Source organism: Mesocricetus auratus, unplaced genomic scaffold, assembly GCF_017639785.1.
Source record: "Mesocricetus auratus isolate SY011 unplaced genomic scaffold, BCM_Maur_2.0 Super-Scaffold_100003, whole genome shotgun sequence".
Lineage (NCBI taxonomy): Eukaryota > Metazoa > Chordata > Mammalia > Rodentia > Cricetidae > Mesocricetus > Mesocricetus auratus.
In genome coordinates this window covers 78,053,405-78,076,470 of record NW_024429188.1, presented here as the reverse complement: position 1 = coordinate 78,076,470, position 23,066 = coordinate 78,053,405, and the positions used below count along the sequence as shown (strand labels likewise).

General features: G+C 37.2%; 1 protein-coding gene across 4 annotated transcripts in view; it reads right to left on the bottom strand.

Moving 5' to 3' along the window:
* The window catches only part of Col4a5 (collagen type IV alpha 5 chain), a 189,326-nt gene that overhangs the window by 94,891 nt on the left and 71,369 nt on the right, over nt 1-23,066 (bottom strand). For all 4 annotated transcript variants that reach the window (XM_040744480.1, XM_013122323.3, XM_013122324.3 and 1 more), the window contains exons 3-9: nt 22,407-22,496; nt 11,370-11,414; nt 6,535-6,579; nt 6,390-6,452; nt 3,126-3,179; nt 2,774-2,800; nt 389-469 (exon numbers count right to left, since the gene is read on the bottom strand). In XM_040744480.1, coding sequence (XP_040600414.1) covers nt 389-469; nt 2,774-2,800; nt 3,126-3,179; nt 6,390-6,452; nt 6,535-6,579; nt 11,370-11,414; nt 22,407-22,496 — 405 coding nt within the window. The remainder of the gene's footprint in view (nt 1-388; nt 470-2,773; nt 2,801-3,125; nt 3,180-6,389; nt 6,453-6,534; nt 6,580-11,369; nt 11,415-22,406; nt 22,497-23,066) is intronic.

Genomic DNA, 23,066 nt, shown 5'->3' with positions numbered 1-23,066 from the left:
CTCAGATATCATGCATAACTGATACTGTTACAAATGGCATTTTTGATATCTTAAGAGAGATAAATGATTTCTATTTTTAAAAAAGCGCATTTATATTGGGCTCTACTGCTACCTATAGCATAATAAGAATGTATGAAGTTATTTTTATGTGGAACTTGCCTGCCACATACACAAATATCCATGGACACTGAATATAGAGACAAACAAATTCGAACGTGGCTTGTTAAAACCCTCCCTGTCCCATGTTGTTTGAACTTTAGAATACATAGATGCTTTGAAAACTTGCACTGATAATTTTTATAACTAAACAGGGAGTACTGAAGGCTCAGGACTTGCATGGTCCTCTCATTTAATCATGCAGTGAAGAAGAAAATCCATATATGCTTACTTGTATTCCAGGAGGACCTGGGTATCCTTGATTGCCCTTTGGTCCTGGCAGTGATGACATGATTATACTACCTGGTTCCCCCTAAAAGAAACCAACAATATAATTTGTAATCATTATTATACATGAAAATAAGCAAGAACATAAATAGTAACCCGAGAGTTCACTTTAGTACATAAATACAGTGAAAGATTAAGCATACCAATAATTTCATGAACAAATTTACATTTGAAAAGTAAATTAAGAAGTGTCCTTAGTGTACTGAAGTACAGTAGATTTATTAGGAGTTTGTAACACTTTTAGTTATTCATTAATTAAAAATATGTATTAGATATAAAATATTCCTGGAGAATTGTGTTAGGCCCTGATAACTTAGCAATAAAGAAAGGAGAGCTTCTTTTCTCATGAGGTTAAAAACCTAACAGAGAAATATAAACCACAGCAAATAAACAAGATAATAGTATCTTCTCTCACAGTCTCTAAAGCAAAGCAAAATGGCATAGTAATGAATAAACAAGTGATGCACAGAGTTAACTGGGTAGCAAAATAAAAGTAACATGTGAAAAGAGCTTGTTGGTTTCAGCCTGAAGGATGAGTGTAATTTGTCACAAATAGCTAAATGCGTAGTGGTAGAGTGCTTATCTAGCACACATAAAGTCTGGTATAAAAATAATAATTTCAAGGTCTCAAATGAGCTAAATTCAGACCAGTGGTACTAGTGATTCAGGAAAAATGGCTTAAGATAAGGCCCTTGCTACAACAATAACCAGCAGGATTAGATGTGCCCATGGGTACAGTAGTGGCATTACTGTTAAGGAGGCATCCAACTGATCTCTGATTAGTTTTAAGACCCACTCCACAGGAGGAAACACATGCCTAGTCGCGTAAGTCTGGTCAAAAACCCATTGCTGGGAAGCTCATAAGAATACCTAGTACTATGATTTTGTTAAATGGACATAGTATCACACTGCCCTCTAAATTCTTATCTCTCTATCCATGAGATCTCATCAATTCAACCCTTAGATCACCTTAGTTTCTTTGTGTGGTGGAGAACAGTTAATGCAGAAATTCACAACTGATCAAAGTGCAGAGAATAAGTGTTAATGAAATGCTCAATCGCAGCTGGGACATTTCTATCACACTCTTCCTCCCAAAATTTAGGGAGCATCATGGAAAAGGAATTAGAAAATTACAGGTGCTAGGGGCCAAGGGTTACGGCAAAACTGTCTTCTGGACATAATTTAATTCACAGTAGCTGTGGTTGCCTGTAAAAGACCTGCACAAGATTAAGCCAGTTAATATTGCAGCATGGAGGGAGGTGGGTCTCATGAAACTCTTCCACTTTCTGAGAAGTTATTGACAGCAGATGGCATCTGGGGGGGGTGTTAATCTATTATCTTTAAGGTTATGGCTCCTGGCAGGACAATCATACTTTAGTGCATGGACATACACACATGAAAATACGGACAGCCAAACTGAAATCAATGGGATATGGGGAAAAAGGGAGGACACGGAGTACAGGAAGGTGGGGGTGGACCTGGAAGACTGAGAGCTGAATATAAACAAGATACGTTGAATATAAATAAAAACACAACTTAAATGTCACATAAAAGTTATGTAATGTATACTGACACAAATTTTATATACATGGGGATTCAATGGATTGGGCGTGGTTGTTTGAAGATTAACTTCTGACATGTTAATCTGAGCACCTGGGAGAAAACTGAGCAGATTTTAAGGAACTACTGATCACATACATCTTGAATTAAAAAAGAAAAATACAGATCTGAAATTGCAAATGTAGACAGTGCGGATTGGGGGGCTGGGAGGAACTGGTGGGGGTGCGGGGAGGAGGGGAGGAAGAGGGAGCTGTGATTGACATGTGAAGCAAGCTTGTTTCTAATTTAAATAAATAAAAAAGAAAAAAAAACAAATGTAAACAGACAGTAATTACATAATCATCTATAAATACTGTGGACATTATTAATGTTGCCAGGCATAGAGGAGAAGGAAGAGTTAGACCAGTGTCTTGATGACTGCTAGATAGAATAGAATGACCTTGTACTGAAGAATGTATAACTATCAGATGCAGAAAAAAAACTATGAAACGAGAGTGTTACAGAATCCAGAGATAAAGAATACATATCTAGAGAGAACCAACAGTACAATAAGATAAAGTCTGAAGGTGTCAGAAAAGAAAGAATTGAGCACAACACACATTTTCAAGAATGTCAGTATAGAAAATTACATAGTATACTACTTAAAGAGAGTTCCAATGTGTAGCTGTGTAACTTCTATATGTATTCATTTGGAGGCAGAAGTTGTAGTTATTATCCTACTGTAGTTGCAGACTTTCTACATATTTTACTTCTCAGCATAAGTGCTTACCTTCATACCTGGGATCCCAGGAGGTCCCTATTATTAAAAAGAAAGAAGGGACTTTTATACAATTTTCGCAGGGGTAAAGAAAACAACACATTCTATACAAATGAAAACAATCTAAATGAACTTCTATGGGGTCACTTCACAATATTTTATATTATAGGATTCTTATAGGTTACATTTCTATTAACTAGCATAAAATCCTTGCTTTTATTCTGCAGGAAGTCCTTTTACTTCTTTTTAAAATATGCTAGTTTGCTACTTTAAGTACATGACTTTGTTCCATATGAGCAAACTTTGTGTTCACAAATTTTCTGTTACCTTTTGAGTTCATTTTAATTCTGAATTTTCAACTTACTGGAGGACCTTGTAAACCAGGGAACCCGGGACTGCCTGGAAATCCACGTTCTCCCTAAAATGAGTTGAAAAGAAAGAGTACAGAGAAAGACAAAACAGTAAATAAGTATATGAACAAATGACTTTCTTTAAAAGCCATTTGAAACCTACCAGATTAACAAAAATTCATTAGCATCAATTTCCAAATTACTTCAGAATCAACTAGCTATAGCAATTCAACCTACCAAAATACTTTCAGCCCTACTCATCTACGTCAACCAATGCTAAAGGGAAAATTCTACCACAGTCATTCACTTTTGAAAAATCTATTTTGAGACCATCACACCACAGATTTCTGATGATTGTCACATTTAATAGTTAATGATTTGCCTCAATTTCCTGACCATGTGTTGCATACCTTCTTATTTCAAACTACCATTTCATTTTTTCTTTATTGTAAACTATTTCAAATTATTTTTTGTTAAAAGGAAAAGATGGCAAGGAAGAAGGCTATTAACAGCACCAAGAAGACAGTAACAAAAGTTCTAACAATTGCAGGCTATTATATTTTTTAGGTACCCAGTTTCTCTTATTCACTGTTGTAAAGTAGCAATATAGACAATTGGCTTAGAAAGCAGTTTAAAATGGAGGTAGAAGAACACCAATACAAATTCTTTTCAAATACCTATCTACGCTACAGAAATTCTAGGAACAAACCTGCCAGAAGTTTTAAAATGGTAAAATTACTACTACACCTCTGTGTCTTTGATTTATTGTTCAATGGCATCCTCTGCATCACCTTTTATACATGTAAAAGTAGGTCCAATGAGAAAGGAAGGATATCAAGTTTAGAAGAAACTAAGGAAAAAGAACCCATACATTGCAGATCCAACGTTAGGATTCATATTTTAAATACCTAGTGAGAAATGTAAGAAAATTCTAATCTGGCATTATGTACAATAAAACCATTGAGTTTGTATAAAACATATTACATAAATGATGTCCTAAAACATAAATTAATTGTTAGGTCTGGGAAAGGACTATTTTCTGAAAAGAAAAAAATTCTTTAATCATATAATATATTGCATCTGCATATGCATTTGGCTTCCCTATTTAAAACTTTGAGTACTGGTCTTCTTGTTGCATAAAGAATGCTGGAAACACACACACACATGCACACACACACACACACACACACACACACACTTTAAAAACAAAGAAATAAACAAGCCAAAACATAGCTATGTCACCAGACTAGGAACAAGAAATTAGTTTACTTTCTCATGAAATTTTTTCGTTGTGATACGTTGGTTCTATCATCAAAGACTGCCTGAACTAGAATGAACACAAACAAATCTCTCAAATTTGGATATTTGCCTTACAAATAAATCTATACATTAAAATTTATAATTTTTTGTTATGAAAGACATGGCACAAATTTAGTCCCAGAACTTCGGGGGTAGGAGCAGGTGGATTTTTGTGAGTTCAAGGCTAGATAGTGAGACTCTGTATCAAGAAAAACATTACTATTGGCAAGGGTTACAGAGACCTGGGTAATAAATGACAGTTACTGGAGGTCCACCATGGAGGGCCTCACCCTCCTTCGTGATCCAAGTGGAGATTGGGTGGGGGACTGGAGGACCTGGTGGAGGGTGGGGGGAGGAGGGAAGGGAGAGGGAGCTGGGATTGACATGTGAAACAAGATTATTTCTAACCTAAATAAAAAACAAACAAACAAAAAAACCAAGAGCAGCCAGCAAAATGTATCATTAAAGTATGTGAATGCCAGCTGAGGGGAGACAAGCATGGATTCCTTACATGCTTAACATCGTTCCCTAATGTCTTTGAGGCCGTTAAATAGATTCCTGTTCATCCTTTCCATTCTCAAAATCTGATGACCAAGTTCAGGATTTTTAAAAATGGCAATATTGAGGCGTAATTGACATATGGAACATATCTAATGTGCAGTTTGACAAGTTGTGGCTTATGTATACCCATGTGAAGCCGCAAATGAACACGTGCATCATCTTTGCGTATCCTTGTGCCCCTTTATAGTTTCTTCTCTCCTGCCCTGTACACAAGCAATCGCTGTCCTGTTTTTGTTAGTGTACATTCATCTTCTTAAGTGTTACATAAATATAGTCACAGTAGGTAAAAAAAAAAAAAGAAAAGTGTTGTGTGGGCCGGGCGTTGGTGGCGCACACCTTTAATCCCAGCACTCGGGAGGTAGAGGCAGGCGTATCTCTGTGACTTCGAGGCCAGCCTGGTCTACAGAATGAGTTCCAGGACAGCCTCCAAAACAATACAGAGAAACCCTGTCTCGAAAAGCCAAAAAAGAAAAAAAAGAAAGAAAAGAAAAGAAAAGTATTGTGTTGATTTTATGTATGTTTTAGAAAATCTCAGAAAACATGTTCATTTTAAGGTAAAAAGTTAAAGCATACATCCTAATATAAAAATTTGGCACATGTCATTAATTAAAAGATATAGGGGAGATGCAGTTTTATAGAATATTATGCAGAAAACAGAAAATGCTAAAAAGATAAGCAGAAAAAAGCAAGGAAACAAGGACAAATTTTCCTTATTGTCTATTGATGTATATTAATGTCAAATCTTTGAGTCAAAACATATATTAATGTCAAATCTTTGAGTCAAAACAAGAAAAGTGGCATTATCTAAAGCTTTTTTAATTCTTAAGTGCCTCATTTTTGCTAATGAAAAACTTGTAGCTTTCATGGTGACATTTAAGGAAGCTAAAAAATAATAAAGCATGAATCAGTGAGATGGCTAGGTAGGTAGAGTTGCTTGCTGCCAAGGTACTTGATACCCATTTCCCACATGGTGGAAGGAAATAGTCAACCCCCATAAGTTGTCCTCTGACCTCCACATGTGTTCCACAGCATACATGGGCCTCTTCCTTCACTATATAAATAACATACAATAAAATTTTTAAAACTTCAAATGTTAAGTATTCAAAATTGAAATAGTATCTATTTGTAAGGCAAAATTAATAAAAGATATTAGCAAGTATTGCTCATAACAACTTCTACTGTATGTAAATCACATATATTCTAATTCACTTTTAATATTCATACTACTTTCATAAAGATTTTGTAAGTAATCTCTAATCCAATGCACTATCCCCACAAGTTAGACAGGCCTAAATAAATTACTAATATATAATGTACTGAAAATGTTGACTTAAACACAAAGCCACTCTAGCTCTTTTCAGACTTTTAAATCTAGTATGGTCAATATACTGTCCACAATTAAGTTCAAGAAACCTCACCTTGGTTCCATTGCATCCAGGGATACCTTGAGGTCCTGGAGCTCCATCATGGCCTGGCATTCCCTTTGAAAAGGCATACAACACACTTAGAGTATTCCTTAGATTACTTTTTAGAGGATTTTAAAACAACCAAAGTCATACTTACAGGAAGACCTGGTGTCCCTGGAAATCCAGGAAGTCCAGGAGGACCCTATAACAGTAAAGAAATCACTTGAGCTAATGACAAGTCTGTCACAAAATGGGCCTCATCAACCACTGTTGTTTTTAATACTACAGAAAAGCTCTTTCTTATAGGTGTTTTAAACATCCCTTTTACAGAAAACTAGAGACCCATGATTTTAGGCACATTTCATTCAGTACAGTTAGTAGCTGCAAGCAAAGCAGTGGATGGACAGTCTGTTTTAACATATAAAATTCTTTCAGGTTTGTGAATAATGAATATAAATTTACTAGGAGAGGAGAGGATTAACAAATGGACCTCCCGCTGACAACACTAAGGTAACTAATCCTAAACATCTTTCAATGAAATTTCCCTTTCAGGACTGGCAAACTACAACTTGACAACTATTTCTGTTGGTGAGGATATAAGGAATACACTACTCTCATCTGTACTTTGAACATGGACTCAAATGTTATGGCAGGTAATTCAGAAATAATTACCGAATTTGACACATACATAACCTTTAACCTAACAGCCCACTTCTATGTATCCATCCCAGAGGCACACTATGGACTAGAAAACACAATATGATATTTAAGGTTTGTGACTGTGGCACCATTATATCAAGATTTGGAAAAAAGAGCAGATGTTTCTGAAAGATTGTATGCCAGAAAGCAAGAAAGTCTCAGCAATCAATGACTTCTGTAAAAAAGGACAGCGGGCAGGAATCGAACTTAAAAAGACTCCTACTAGGTCAAAGATGGTACAAAATTGGTTTCAAAAGAATAATATGCATGGTGGTGCACACTTTTTTTAGATTTATTTATTTGTTATGTGTACAGGCTTTTTGCCTGCATGTATTCCTGCACATCAGAAGAGGGCACCAGATCTCATTATAGGTGGTTGTAAACCACCACGTGGTTGCTGGGAATTGAACTCAGGACCTCTGGAAGAGCAGCCAGTGCTCTTAACTGCTGAGCCATCTTTCCAGCCCCCGGTGGTGCACACTTTTAATCCCAGCACTGTCTGTGAGTTTAAGTCCAGCCAGGTCTACCTAGTAAGACAGTATCTCAAAAAAGTAATAATTACAATTAATTGAAACATTAAATTATATGTCTTTGTATTGAAAACAACCTCAAAAATCCTTCCTTGATCACTATTTCAAGTAGTTATTATAGCAGTTCATTACTTTATTAAAATTCCAGCTAAAATGGTGGCCTGAGGAAATGTGGACCGAATTAAAAATAGTGTATAAATTATTAACATAAGACAAGAATATAGTGGTCAATAGTTACTAAGACATAAAGTTTTCATTGGTAAAATGAAAGATGTGAGGGAATTACTTTAAAACATTTGCAAAAATAGTGATTTTTGAGACAATAAAATGGCAAAATGTTCAACTGTTTTGAAAGTAAAAATGAGCATAAGGAAGTTAAATCTATTGTGTACTCTGCATTTGTCTAAAATTAATTTTTTCACTTTTAAACTCTGCATATCAAGAATAGACTGGGATCTCAGCACTTGGGAGGCAGAAGCAGGTGGATTTCTATGAGTTCAAGGGCAGCTTGGTCTACAAATCGAGTTCCAGGACAGCCAGGGTTATACAGAGAAAACCTGTCTTGAAAACAGCACAAAGCAAATGAACAACAACAAAAGGAGCAATCTATAAGCTAAGAACTAAAGCTAAAGTCTACCACATCAAGTACTTCTAAAGTTGTACTTCAGAAACAGAAAAGGGTTCTAAGTGAACACCCCCCAAACATCCAGAAGTAGTCATTCATAGAATGACCAATTCTTTTTAGTTTCCACAGTGCTTAACGCATGATAGCTATAAGTGGCTATTGTGAGATACAGTGTTATTATAAAGAGGTTTAATGGTATATGATACCAATTTAATACAAAAAAATCAGTTATAGCTGACAAACAAAAGGTTTTTACTTTCTTTTTTTTCAGTACTATATCCACAGCAGTCATACATACCACATAAGAACCTATATGGAATTTTCATTTTGGTTGGTTTGGGATTTTTTTGAGACAGATTCCTAACTCTGTACCCAAATGCTGTCCCAGCATTCCAACTGCTAATATTGCATGTATGATGTATCAAGTTGGAATACAACATGCTGCTAAAACTTATATAGCCAATAGAATATTTTTAAAGATTTGTGCAATATTTATTTATCTAAATATTTGAATATCAAATAATTACAATATTTGGGGGTGTAATAATAATGAAAACATAAGCATGCTATGTAACCATCCATGCATTTAATAGTCAAAGTAGGAGATATTATCATATGAGCAGTTTATAGCTAAAAGGGATCTTGGAGATACACTCTTTACTCTTAACATGTGAAGAAACTGAAGTTCAGAGAAGATAGATCTTGTCTTTGGAAAAACCACTACCCTCTAATCGTCTTCATTCTATCTATTTATCTATCTATCTATCTATCTATCTATCTATCTATCTATCTATTGGTTTTTTGAGAGTGCTTCTCTGTGTAATAGCCCTGGTTGTCCGGGAACTTGCTCTGTAGACCAGGCTGACCTCAAGCTCACAGAGATCTGCCTGCGTCTGCATCTCAAGTGCTGGGATCAAAGGTGAGTGCCACCATACTGGCCCTCAGTATTCTATAGTTGTAAAACCAGCCAAATGAATACCAGCATGAAGATTGGTTGGCATTAGCTGTCAACTTGACAGACTCCAGAATCCCCTGGGGGATGGCATGTCTGTAGGGGATTATCTTGATTACATCAATTGACACAGGCAGGACCATTCCTTAAGCAGAGGCTCCTGAACTGGATAAAATGGAAAAGGAAACTTATAGTAGTTTGGATGTATTCACCATGCTCTGCATCTGATTGTGAAAGTGATGTGACCAGCTGTTGAAATCTCTTGCTGCCTTGACTTTCCCACCATGAACTCCAGAACTTTAAGCCAGAATGAACCCCCTCTCCCTTATGTTACCTTTATCAGGAAATTTTATCACATCAACAGGAAAAGAATTAAGAAGAAATGGTAACAATTGGCACCGTTGTTGTGATAATTCTGACCATGCAGTTCTTAGACTTTTGGAACTGGTTTTCAGGAGGAATATGGAAGAGTTGAACAGAGTTAAAGTCCCTGGATGATGTAAGCAGAACTTAATGGCTAATCTGCTGGGAACTTGGGAGACAAGAACATTGGAAGGAGTGTGTAAAGTGGGAGCTGCTCATTGAGATATCAGAGAAAACAGGGACTCTATCAGCAACTGGGCTAGAGGCCATTTATGTGATATTTTGGCCAACAATTTGGCTTTGTTCTGCTTATGTCCTAAAAACTTGATTGACAGCAAATTTAAAGACAATGAGTTAACTTGTTTGGCAGAGGACATTTTAATGCAGGAGAGATTAACATAGTTCTATTTGTTACAGAGGTCAGCATCACTAAAAGGAAACCTCCTACATTGAATTAGGATATTTCTTTTGAAAAGGTGTCCTGAAGGCAAAGCCCAAGCTGTCAGAGAATCCATCAAGAGCTAGCAGCAGATGTTGGCAGGGTAGCTCATTTGAGAGGCATGAAAGATACAAGATTAAGCAGGTCACTGAGTCTTGCTCTAAAGTTTTAAAAATAATATAAGGCCAGAGGATTTGTGGTGTGGTTGAAGTCCCTACAAAGAAACCTAGAGAGGGTAACGTATGAACTTGTATAGGCAAACCTTAAGTTGCAGTTAAGACACAAAGATAGTAGAGATGCGAGGAACAAGGGACAACTTCCGAGAAAAGCTGTGTGAGTAGAATAAAGCCAACCTAGAAAAAAATCCTATGTGTACTGCAGGAGGCAGAAGAACTGAAGGTGTGTGGGGCTGCTCAAGTGTTCAGGACTTTAGTTAAAGCTCCAGATGCTGGACTTGGAGCTAAAGGATTTGATGTCTGTTCTTCGTGATTTTGTTTCCTGTTGAAGTGATTATTTGTGGCTATGTTCCAGTTCTTCTGTTTTAGAGTAGGGATATTTACTCTGTGCCAATGTTATGTTGGAAGTATATACCTTTGTTTTTTTTTTATTTTATAGAAGCTCATAGTTAAGAGACTTAGGAATATGGGGACTTTAAATGTTGGATTGAATACATTTTACAATGTATCATTGTCATGAGCCTATGCATAAAATGCATGGAAAGTTGTGGCTTAAAAGTGCTATGTTCAGGTGTCAAGCTGAGGAGTATAGTTGTAATGATTTAACTTAGTTGTCAATTTGACAGAATCTAGAATTACCTCTGGGCATGCCTGTGAAGATTACTTTTATTACAATAATTGGTATGAGAAGATCCATTTTAATTGTGGATAGGATCTTTTATTGGGAAGGGGATCCTGGACTAGACATTATAGAGAAAGTGAGCTGAGCACAAATATGTTGGTTGATCTTGGCTTTTCATTATGAAAGTGATATGATCACTTGTTTCGAACTCATCTCCTGTCTTGTCTTTCCCACAAGTATGGACATTGCCATTTTTGTGACTCAGAAAAAATGTGCTAACATGAGTAGGGAAAATCTCACAAGGCCCCACTCTTAGACAAAGAACTACAGATGCCTAATTACTCTTGAGAGAGGGAGACTTAATGATCCCCAGGGAAGAGCTCCCTAATTGATTGTCTAGTAATAACTGGTCAGCCTTGAAATAGTATACATAAAAGCAACACTAAATTGGCTTAGCATGTTGCATTTAATGTGTGTATATGTGTGTGCAACAATAGCCAGGTTTTTTCTTGTTGTCTCCTATCATTTCATTTGTTTTTATCTGTTGAGATCAACGAAGCATTTACCAAACACTGTATTTGCTTACTCTGATTCCTTTTGGTCCTGGTGGCCCTGGAATTCCATCATCACCCTGAAAAACACAGTATATTTAGTTCTTTTGTACTTTAAGTCAGTCATCAAATAACTAATTTTCCACTGTAACAGCCTTAATTGCAAAAATATCTGAAAGCTAGTGTTAAATTCATATATCCAAAGACGATTTATTATTAAGACTAAAGACATGGATAAATTATATGCACAATATCAAGAAAAACCCAATTTTACTTTGGAGACTGCTGACACAAAGATGGAACTTTACAAGTATGAAGTTATACAAGAGGCATACGAGAAAATGTAGATAAGATAGTAATACAGCTATTTCCCAAATAATTTGTGCATAACAAAAGAAAAAAAAACAAGCTCAAAATCTTGATGGTTTCTATGTCACATTCAAACTGCAGGTGTACGTGCTGTTATTGAATTCCTGCTTGTATTTTTCTATTTCTTTCAGAAAGCACCTTCTACTGTCAGAGCTTAACAATATTGAACTCTCTCTTCCAGCTTCTGCTCTCCACTCCTTGCAAATTCTACTTACCCATTTCTAGTCATGCTTGTGTTGATGAAATCTTTAAACCTTATCTCAGTGAATTTCTCATTAAGTATCTTCTTTTAAATTTTGAATAAATAAAAAGTAATACTATTTGATATAAAGTAGTATATTCACAGGTTCTGGCAACAAGGACATGGATATTGTCAATGCAAAGACCATAAATCTCTATAGAATATTCTCCTTTTAAAAAATTTAATTATGTTCTTGTGCCAAAGCAGATTATAAGAAGATTAAATGAATTCTGATTTCTAGTTAAAATAACTAGATCTCTGGTTTAATAAATATTTTATGTCCGTTCAGTGAAGGCAAAAATAAGACAAGAATACTTTAACATTGCACCAGTTAGACCAAGCAACAAAGGTTAAAGCAAAGAAAGAATTTCAGGAAAAAAGTTGGAAAGCTAGAAGAGGCTAAGCAGGAAAATTGCCACAAGTTTGAGACCAGCCTCGTCTACATAGAGAGTTCCAAGTAGAGTAAGACTGTCTTAAACAAAACAACAAGAAAGAGAAGTGAGAAAGAATAGAGCTGAGGGTATAGCTGAGTAGGGCATTTGACTAAAATATACAAGGCCCTGAGCTCAATCCATAGCATTACAACAAAAGGAGAAAATTTTACAAAGGATGAAATAAAACCACTATTTGCAAATGACATGTGTATGCCTGAAAACCAAGATATTTAAACTACTATAACAATATAATTATACAATTTTATATAAAAGTAATATTAAAAAACTCAACAGTTTTATCATAACAACAATTTAGGAGACTTAATAGAAGAAAATATTCCACCTTTAAAGGCAAAGCCAAATATTTTGCAGTGAATTTAACAAGAAAATGCACAAGATTTAAAAAAGGGAGAGTTTAAAACAGTTGTGAAGTTCACAAAGAAATAGTAAAAAATATGAAAAAGGAATTCCATGTTCTTAAATAAAGGAATTTGACATTTAAAAGGTAAATCACATATTTTGTTAGAAATTTTATACAATGAAAATAGAACTAGACAGTAGCTCTAAAGTTTATATGGAAAAACACCCATCAATATCTTTGAGAAAAACTGTAAAAAGAAAGAATTGAGTGGACCCTACACCGGTCAGACAAAAAAATGGATCATACACTTCAATCATTAACATAGTTTGAGTCTTAGGTTTGAATAGGCTGAAAACTGGAAGACTATCAGAAAGGAAGTTCATATGAATTTGGTATACAAAAGCCACTCTTATCCAAGGAGGGTAACTTTAAGATCCCACATAGGTACCTGAAATGTGGACAGTACCCAACTTATGTATGCTGTATGTTTTCTTACATACACATAGAAATATAACAGAATGTATAGATATTGTAAGAACTTAACAATAAAAATAATATGAAACAAGTATAGCAATATACTATAATGAGTGCTTTAAAAGTAATTAATTATTAATGGTAAGAACTTTACAGTTTATTATTTTCAGACAGTGGCAGGCTGCTTGTAGCCTAAATCTTGGGAAATGAAACTACAAATTAAGGATGATTCCTATGTAATGACTATGGCATTGGAAATGAGTGGAGAAAAAAAATAAAGGTGGATCTGAGATCACAAATCACATACCGAGATGGATTCCACACAGGTAAAAACCAAACTGACATACTGAAAGAAAACTTTGAGAATTAATGTAGAACATTAAAGTGAACAAGATTTGATCGGGTGAAAATCCATGAGTTAAGAAAAGGATATTTGAGAAACAGAGACTTACAAATACATATGCTTTCATGCACACACCCAACAAAAGGAAGAACAAAGGGGAAGAAAAATGCAGCTCACAGTGTGTACACGGAAATAATCTTTGTAACAAATACCTAAGCAAAATATGAAAATACCAAAAACTCCACCAGAAAAAGGGCAAGATACTTAAAATATAGGTTATAGAAAAGACAAATAACACTTGGATCTGTGGGAAGCATATTTTACTCATAAAAAACAAATTGAAAATACACTGAAGGATCACTCTTCTACCATAATGATAAATAGAAAAATTTCATAGTAATGGTGATGAAGCTGTATGGAAATAGATCTTCTTTTTTTGTTGCCGAATCAAAGGTAAATTATGTATGTTTGAGAAATGGTGATCTGGTAATATCTGTAAAAGAAATCATATATACATACATAAGCGTGTGTGTGTGTGTGTGTGTGTGTGTGTGTGTGTGTGTGTGTCCAGTGATCCAGGAACTCATTTCTCATAATTTATCTTACAAATTCCTGCTTATTGAAGCAAAAAGAGTTAATCAAAGTTTTACATCCTAGCAGTTATGGTTTAAAACAGCAAAATATTGAAAACTGCATAATCATGTATAGGGAATTGGTTACAACATTATAGCTTACATATTCAATGAAATTGAATGTAGTAAGAATATCATGTTCTGAGTATGCTGATACGAGAAAAACACAAACTAAGCACAACACATCTTATTTTAAAAACAAAGGGGATGAAAATACTTCAGGGGCATGAACTTGCTTTTTGGAGCCCATTCCCTATGGAGGGATCAGCCTTGATCAGGGGGGAGGAACTTGGTCCTGCCTCAACTTGGTATGCCAGACTTTGTGAACTCCCCAAAGAAGGCCTTTACCCCATCTGAGGAGTGGATGTGGGGTGAGAAGGATGGGAGGTGGGGGGACAGGAGAAGAGAAGTAAGGGAGAATTGGAATTGTTATGTAAAAATGTATGGATATGTATTCAGTGAACACAGGTGGAAATGAGAGTTTCATCATTGCATACATTATATTTACCTTAAATGAAATGAATATATTGCCCATCAAAAAGGAGCATTTTAGGTCCCCAGCTTCAGGTGAGCTTGGGTCCCCCTGGGACCACGCCGCCCCCGCCTCCGCCCATCACCTACCCCCTCAATCTTCTGGGGGCCACTCCTGGCATCCAGAGGACCCACCCACACAGAAAGGCATCAGTCCTTCCAGACCTCAACCTCCAGTGTCCCCAGCTTCAGGTGAGCTTGGGTCACCCTGAGGCCACTCCCTATCCCCTGCCCATCACCCATCCACTCAATCTTCTGGGGGCCCACTCCTGGCATGCAGAGGACCTGTCCACACAGGAAAGGCATCATTCCTTCCAGACCCCACCATCCAGTGTCCGCAGCATCAGGAAAGGCATCAGTCCTTCCAGACCCCACCCTCCAGCATCCCCAGCTTGAGACACCACCCTCCAGTGTCCCCAGCTTCAGCTTCAGGAAAGAAGGAGACCAGTAGAGACAGAAAGACCGCACCTGCACCCACTGGAAGAAGAGATGGGAAGAAGACAGAATAAGAGCTCACTCAGCAATAGAAAGACCAACATGATTCCATCAGAATCTAGAGACCCAACACCAGCAAGACCTGAAAAGCACTATATAGATGAAGCAGAAGAGACAGACTTAAAAGATTATTTTATGAAGATGATAGAGACCCTCAAAGAGGAAATCGCTTAAAGAGATAAAAGAAAAACAAACAAAAAACATGAAATGGAGGAAAAGGCAAACCAAAAAATTCAAGAAATAAACAAATCTCTCAACGAATCTAAAGAGTACCAAGAAAAAACAACCAAACAAATGAAGGGAAAAACTCAAACAGTTGAAGGATTGAAACTGAAATAGAAACAACAAAGAAAACACAGAATGAGGGGATGCTGGAAATAAAAAAGCTGGGTAAAAGATCAGGAGCTACAAATGCAAGTATCACCAATAGAATACAAGAGATAGAAGAGTATCAGGTATTGAGGACTCATTAGAGGACATACAGTCATCAACCAAAGAAAATCTCAAAACCAACAAATCCCTAACACAAAATATCCAGGAGATATGGGACACCATGAAGAAGCCAAACTTGAGAATAATAGATATAGAAGAAGGCGAAGAAATACAGCTCAAAGGACAGAAAACATATTCAACAAAACCATAGAAGAAAATGTCCCTAACCTAAAGAAGGATATGCCTATGAAAATACAAGTATCTTACAGGACACCAAATAGGCTGGGCCAGAAAAAGAAGTCACCTCACCACATAATAATCAAAACATCAAAACTACAGAATAAAGAGAAAATATTAAGATCAGCTAAAGAAAAAGGCCAAGTAACATATAAAGGCAGACCTATCAGAATTACACCTGACTTCTCAACGGAAACTATGAAAGCCAGAAGATCCTGGACAGATGTCCTACAAACGCTAAGGGAACAAGGATGCCAGCCCAGATTACTATATCCAGCAAAGCTTTCAACTACCATAGATGGAGAAAACAAAATATTCCATGACAAAGCCAGATTTAAAAAATACGTATCCATGAATCCAGCTCTACAGAAAGTGCTAGAAGGAAAACCTAGACCCAACAAAGATAACTACACTCACAAAGACATAGGCAATAGATAATCCCACTTTACCAAACACCAAAAGAAAAAGGGAGGAGAACCTACACACAATAACTCCACTACCAATAAATCAAGCACAAACAAGAATCATCAATCAATGGTCATTAATATCTCGGTCAACGGTCTCAACTTCACTATAAAAAGACAAAAGCAGTCTACCGATTCAATGCAATCCCTATCAAAATTCCAGCACAATTGTTCACAGACATTGAAAGAACAATAATCAACTTTATATGGAAAAGCAAAAGACATAGGATAGCCAAAACAACCCTATACAATAAAGGAACTTCAGGAGGCATCACCATACCTCACTTCAAGCTTTATTACAGAATTATAGTCCTGAAAACAGCTTGGTAGTGGCACAAAAATAAACAGGTAGACCAATGGAACTGAATTGAAAACCCTAATTTTAACCCACACACCTATGAACACTTGATCTTTGACAAAGGAGCTAAAATTGTACAATGGAAAAAGGAAAGCATCTTCAACAAATGGTGCTGGCATAACTGGATATTGGTATGCAGAAGATTGCAGATAGATCCATGTCTATTGCCTTGCACAAAACTTAAGTCCAAATGGATCAAAGACCTCAACATAAATCCAACCACACTGAAACTCTTAAAAGAGAAAGTGGGAGATACTCTTCAACGAATTGGTACAGGAGACCACTTCCTGAACATAACACCAGTAGCACAGACACTGAGATCCACAGTTAACAAATGGGACCTCCTGAAACTAAGAAGCTTCTGTAAGGCAAAGGACACAGTCAACAAAACAAAAAGGCAATCCACAGAATGGGAAAATATATTCACTAATCCCACATCTTACAGAGGGCTGATCTCCAAAATTTAATAAGAGCTCAAGAAGCAAGTCTCCAAAACACCAAAGGATCCAATTAAAAAGTGGGGTACAGAACTAAATAGAGAATTCTCATAGAGGGGTTTAAAATGGCTGAGAGGCACTTAAGAAAGTGCTCAACATCCCTAGCCATCAGGGAAATACAAATCAAAACAACTCTGAGATACCATCTTACTCCTGTCAGAATGGCTAAAATCAAAAACACCGAAGAAATTTATGCTGGAAAGGATGTGGAGAGAGGGGAACACCCCTCCACTGCAGGTGGGAGTACCAACTCGTACAGCCACTTTGGAAATCAGTATGGAGATTACTCAGGAAAATGGGAATCAATCTACCACAAGACCCAGCAATTCCACTCTTAGGCATATATCCAAAAGATGCAAATTCATACAACAAGGGCATCTGTTCCACTATGTTCATAGCAGCATTATTTGTAATAGCCAGAATCTGGAAGCAACCTAGATGCCCCTAAACTGAAGAGTGGGCATTTACACAATGGAGTACTATTCAGCAGAAAAAAAAAAACAATAGAATCTTGAAATTCGCAGGTAAATGGATGGCACTAGAAGAAACCATCCTGAGTGAGGCAACCCAGTCACAAAAAGACAAACATGGTATGTACTCACTCATATATGGATTTTAGACATGGATCAGGATAGTGCCAGTCTGTACTTCCACTGACAGATAGTCTGGGAAACAGGAAAGAACTTAAGAGAGATATGCATGGTACCTCAGAGAAGAAGAATAAGGCAAGATCTCCTGAACAGTTTGGGAATACGGCAAGAGGTGGGGGGGGGGAGTGGGAGCTGGGAAGAAGAGAGGGGGAGAAGAGGAAGAGAGAGTAGGTCATGGGGTAACAGGAAGTTTAAGTGGGGGGTAAAATAGGGGGAGAACAGGATGAGAAATACCATAATAGAGGGAGTCATAGGTTAGAAGAGAGATCTGTCACCAGTGAGATCTCTAGTGATCTAAAGGGATGACACCAACTGACAAGCTAAGCAATAGTGTGGAGACCACCTTAAATACCCATTCCTAATAATGAACTTGACGTCTACCCTATATGCCATCCTAGAACCTTCATCCAGTGACTGATGGAAGCAGAGGCAAACATCCACAGTTAAACATTGAACTTAACCCATGGAACCCAGTGTCAGAGAGAGAGGAGCGATGAGCAAATTGGCAAAGAATGGGCTGGTGAAACCAGCAGACAGCTGATCTGAACATGGGGGAGCTCTTGGACCCCAGACAGACAGCTGGGAGGCCAGCATGGGACTGATCCAGACCCCCTGAGTGTGAGAGTCAGTGAGGAGGCCTGGGCAACCTATGGGACCCTGGACAGTGGATCAGTGTTTATCCCTGGCATACAAATGGACTTAGTGTGTCCATAACACAAAGAGGGATGCTCTCTCAGCCTGGACTCTTTGGGGAGTGCCTGGACCCTGCCCTGAGCGAAATGACAGACTCTGGATTTCCCCTATGTTGAAGGAAGTGGGGATAGCGTGGGAGGATGGGAGGGATGGGAGGGGGTGCGGGAGGAGGGGAGGGAGAGGGAACTGGGATTGACATGTGAAGCAAGCTATTTAAAATTAAAGTAATAAAAAAGTTAAAAAGGAACATTTTATTGAATAAAGAACTCCTTTCCAACATTGCATATATACACTTACACAAATACACATGCATATATATATATATATGTATATATGCATATCAGTTGCACATTCTAACAAACTTAGCTAAGTGGTCAGTTTATTTTACAAACCTATACTTTCATAAACAGGAATATACCAAGAGAATAATTCTAAGTTTTTTCACTTTACAAGCACTCCAATACCCAACCACACAAAAGTACACTTTCAAGTGTAGAATCTAAGATGTCTAGAAAGCAGTACATATTCTCACTTCATAAATAATGAAAAGGGATTGCAACAAAGGTTAAAACACTCTCTAAAACTTATCTGCATACAAGAACATCTTTATAAACTATTACACTTTTATTAAACAGTCTCAGTTAATGCTAAATTATTTCAAAATAATTTTCATGTAACTTCTTCTAATGAAACACAAATATTTACTCTTAATATGCATGGTATGCAAGAAACTCTGGCCCCGATCCCAGATAAACTCAAATTCAAGAAATATAGCTTTTTCTATAGTTCAAATTACATTCTATTTAACACTCATTTCCATAACATAAATTAATCAGTTTGTGCTACCACTTCATTTTCACAAGACTGTGCTGAAGTTCCAGTGTATTAAGAAGGAAGAATTTAGTTGTGCTGTTTTATTTGTGCTCAATTCTGTCGACTTTACTGCTACTTCTTTGCCATTCCTGTGTGGCAAGCATCATCCTGTTGCTCTTGCTGTGTTATACAGTACCTTGAAAATTCAGTTGAATGGCTCATCTACCAAAATTCTGTACCGTCATTTACAGCCTTCATATTTCCGTAGTGTTCATGTTCTATTCAGTACATTTTAGCACAGGTCCCATTTGCTGTTGAATCTCACAAAACTACTTCCTCACAATCATGCCATCGTTCTTGTAACAACTAATTTCTGGTATAACTAAATATATATAAAAGTCTCCATGCATTTAATGTTATTAGAAAACTACCTGGTGATAGCCATTTAATTTTCTTAATCCTCTAATGATAGGGTACAGCATCATTATATGAAATAATAAAGCTAGAAGGGAAATGTCATTAATTCGAATTTTGCTTTTGGAGCAAGAGTATAGAACTAACTGATCCTTCCATATACCACTTCAGATAAGAAGGGCACTGAGTCAAAAGACTCATTAAAAACTAAGATACTTCTCTCAGTATCACAATTTACTGCTATCTTTCCTACTTCCCTATCTTAACATACACACAGAGATGATATTCATATATATGTATATATATGCAAATACATACATACATACTCCATTTTTTTCTGTTCCTGTAGAGAACTAATACACAAGGTCTATGATAATGATAATGGAAATTTAACACTTCTTGGTAGATAGAGGAGAAGTAATTCTAGAGACCTTCATTTAAGATTCCAGCTACTGACACTCCCCCACCCAGCAGCTGCAAATGTTCTAGGGAGATGCCAGAGTAGATAGAAAGTTAGGAGACTGATTCAAAGTGGGACTCAATAGCAGCTTTCATGAGATCACTATCTATGATTTGTTTTAGAGCCACCCACACTTCTGTAAGCAATTCCTCATTCTTTTTTTTTCGGTGTATAGCTAATATTTTTTGTTATGTTTTTCTTTTATCATTTTTTATTTTAATTTTAAATAGCTTGTTTTACATGTCAATCCCAGTTCCCTCTCCCTCCCCTCCTCCCGCACTCCCCTTTACCCCCACCCTCCCACCCTATTGCCAAATCCTTCCACATAGGGGATATCTAGAGTCTGTCATTTCACTCTGGGTAGGGTCCAGGCACTCCCCTAAGAGTCCAGGCTGAGAGAGCATCCCTCTTTGTGCTATGGGCACACGATGACTGTTTGTAGTCCAGGGATAGACACTGATCCACAGCTCAGGGCCCCATAGGTTACCCAGGCCTTCTCACTGACACTCACATTTGGGGAGTCCAGATCAGTCCCATGCTGGCCTCCCCGCTGTCAGTCTGGGGTCCAAGAGCTCTCCCCTGTTCAGATCAGCTGTCTCTGCTGGTTTTGCCAGCCCATTCTTTGCCAATTTGCTCATCACTCCTCTCTCTGTCACTGGGTTCCTTGGGTTCAGTTCAGTGATTAATTGTGTGTTTGCCTCTGCTTCCATTAATCACTGGATGAAGGCTCCCGGATGGTTATAGACATCAAGTTCATTATCAGGAATGGGTATTCGAGGTGGTCTCTCCACTATTGGTTAGCTTGCCAATTGGTGTTATCCCTTTAGATCACTCGAGGTCACTCTGGCGCCTGATCTGTCTTCTAACCTATGATTCCCTCTTCCCCCCTATTCTACCCCCACCCACTCAACTTCCTGTTCTCCCATGACCTACTCTCTCTTCCTCTTCTCCCCCTCTCTTCTTCCCAGCTCCCACTCCCCCCCTCACCCCTTGCCGTGTTCCCCATCCATTCAGAGGATCGTGTCTCAATCCTCTTCTCTTGGGTACTATGCATATATGCATATCTAACCTAAAAGCAATTCCTCATTCTTGCTCCGTTAGCAAGTCCAAAAAACTCATTGTTCTCACAAACCTGGAATTTGGTGAAATCTACTTTGATCTGTTACTGGTGCCGATCTAGGGTGAGAAGATGTTTATTTGCATCTCCCCAGAAGAAGATTAATGTAACAATTCTAACAACCACACACATAAGTAACAGCTTCAATAAAACCTGAATATGGTAGTAATGTCCTAATTACAAAAACAAACAAAAATCCACACTAAGGTGAAGAATAATTACCATAATTCACCAAAGGAGAATCTCACCACAAGAAATGGAGAACATCATAGAAAGTCACAACTGGGGGGAGTGGATCAGTGTATTGTGGGGATCCCAGCCCTACATCACCATTCCTGCATCTATGGCTCAGGGAACATCACAGAAGAAGGGGCAGAAAGTGTCTAAGAGCTAGAATACCAAGAAGTCTGCTGTGAAACAGTCAAGATGGGAACAATAGTAGTATCAATGGACATGTTACACTTGATCTTAGCCAAAAGGCCAAGAAGCAATATCAATGGACATGTTAATGTGAAAATGGAATAATTTTATGGGGTCCCCATCCTAGACAAAGTACTACAGGCAACTAATACTGACTGCTTAGAGAAAAGTTAGCCTCTCTCAGGTATGAACCCCCTGGTTAGTTGTTAAATGAGAATGGTCAGTCCTGAAACCATATGCACACAAATAACAAAAACAGACTCAGTAGGTTGCATTTATATGTATCTGTGCACATACTACATATGTATGCCTATGCAAGAATAATAATCAAAGAAAAAGAGACCATCAACTTTAAAATGTGGGTGTATGGGAGGAGCTTGAGGGAGGGCAGCTGGGAGGAGCTTTAGGGAGAAAAGACAGAAAAGAAAGAAATACAATCTATTTCAATTAAAAATATTTACAAAATAAAGTCTATGAGAAATAGAAGAAAACAGAAAATAATGGTCCCTTTCTTTGTTCAATTTAAGCAGAAATTTCTCATTACAATTCAGAGAGCTTTTAATTGAATCGACAGTTTGTCTTACATTTAGCGTGGTTTAATTCCTCTGATACTGTTGATAGCTACTGAAATAAATACCTTTTGTCCCCGAGGTCCTGGAGGCCCTTCTGGACCTGGAAATCCTGGCAAACCTGGATGGCCTTCCAAACCTGGAAATCCTCGTTCTCCCTAGGATTGAACAAGAATGTAAAGGAAAGTCATTTGCGAACTTTTAAGCACAAGCATAGATGGATTTCAGAAAGTTCAAATGACTGTCATATGAAAGTAACTTAATATAGTGATACTAGATGCCCACAGTATCTACTAACATGGACAAAGCCAGAAGATGTGAGGAGAAAAACACAAATCATCCCAAATGTATATAATATATACTAAATGTAATCTCTTTACTACTTATAGAATTGAATATTGTATCAAAGATAAAGTGAGAACATAATAGCAAGAGTTTTAGCCTCAACTCAATTATAAAGAAGAGGGAAAATAAGATTTTCACAATAAGAGCTAGATTATTATCTCAAGTTATTGAGTGGTCTGTTTCTAGCAGAGCTAGGACTAAAACTCAGATAGAGAAATAAGAAGGGAAAAAATCTAGTTTCAGTATGTTTCCCCAAGTACAAAATAGCTATATATTGGGATTTCCACTGGTTTTTAGAGTATATCTTTGTCAAAAGTATAGAGTATGCTATGTGCACAGCAGTGCATATTTTCAAAGCAGAAGTGCATTCTGGGTTACAGATG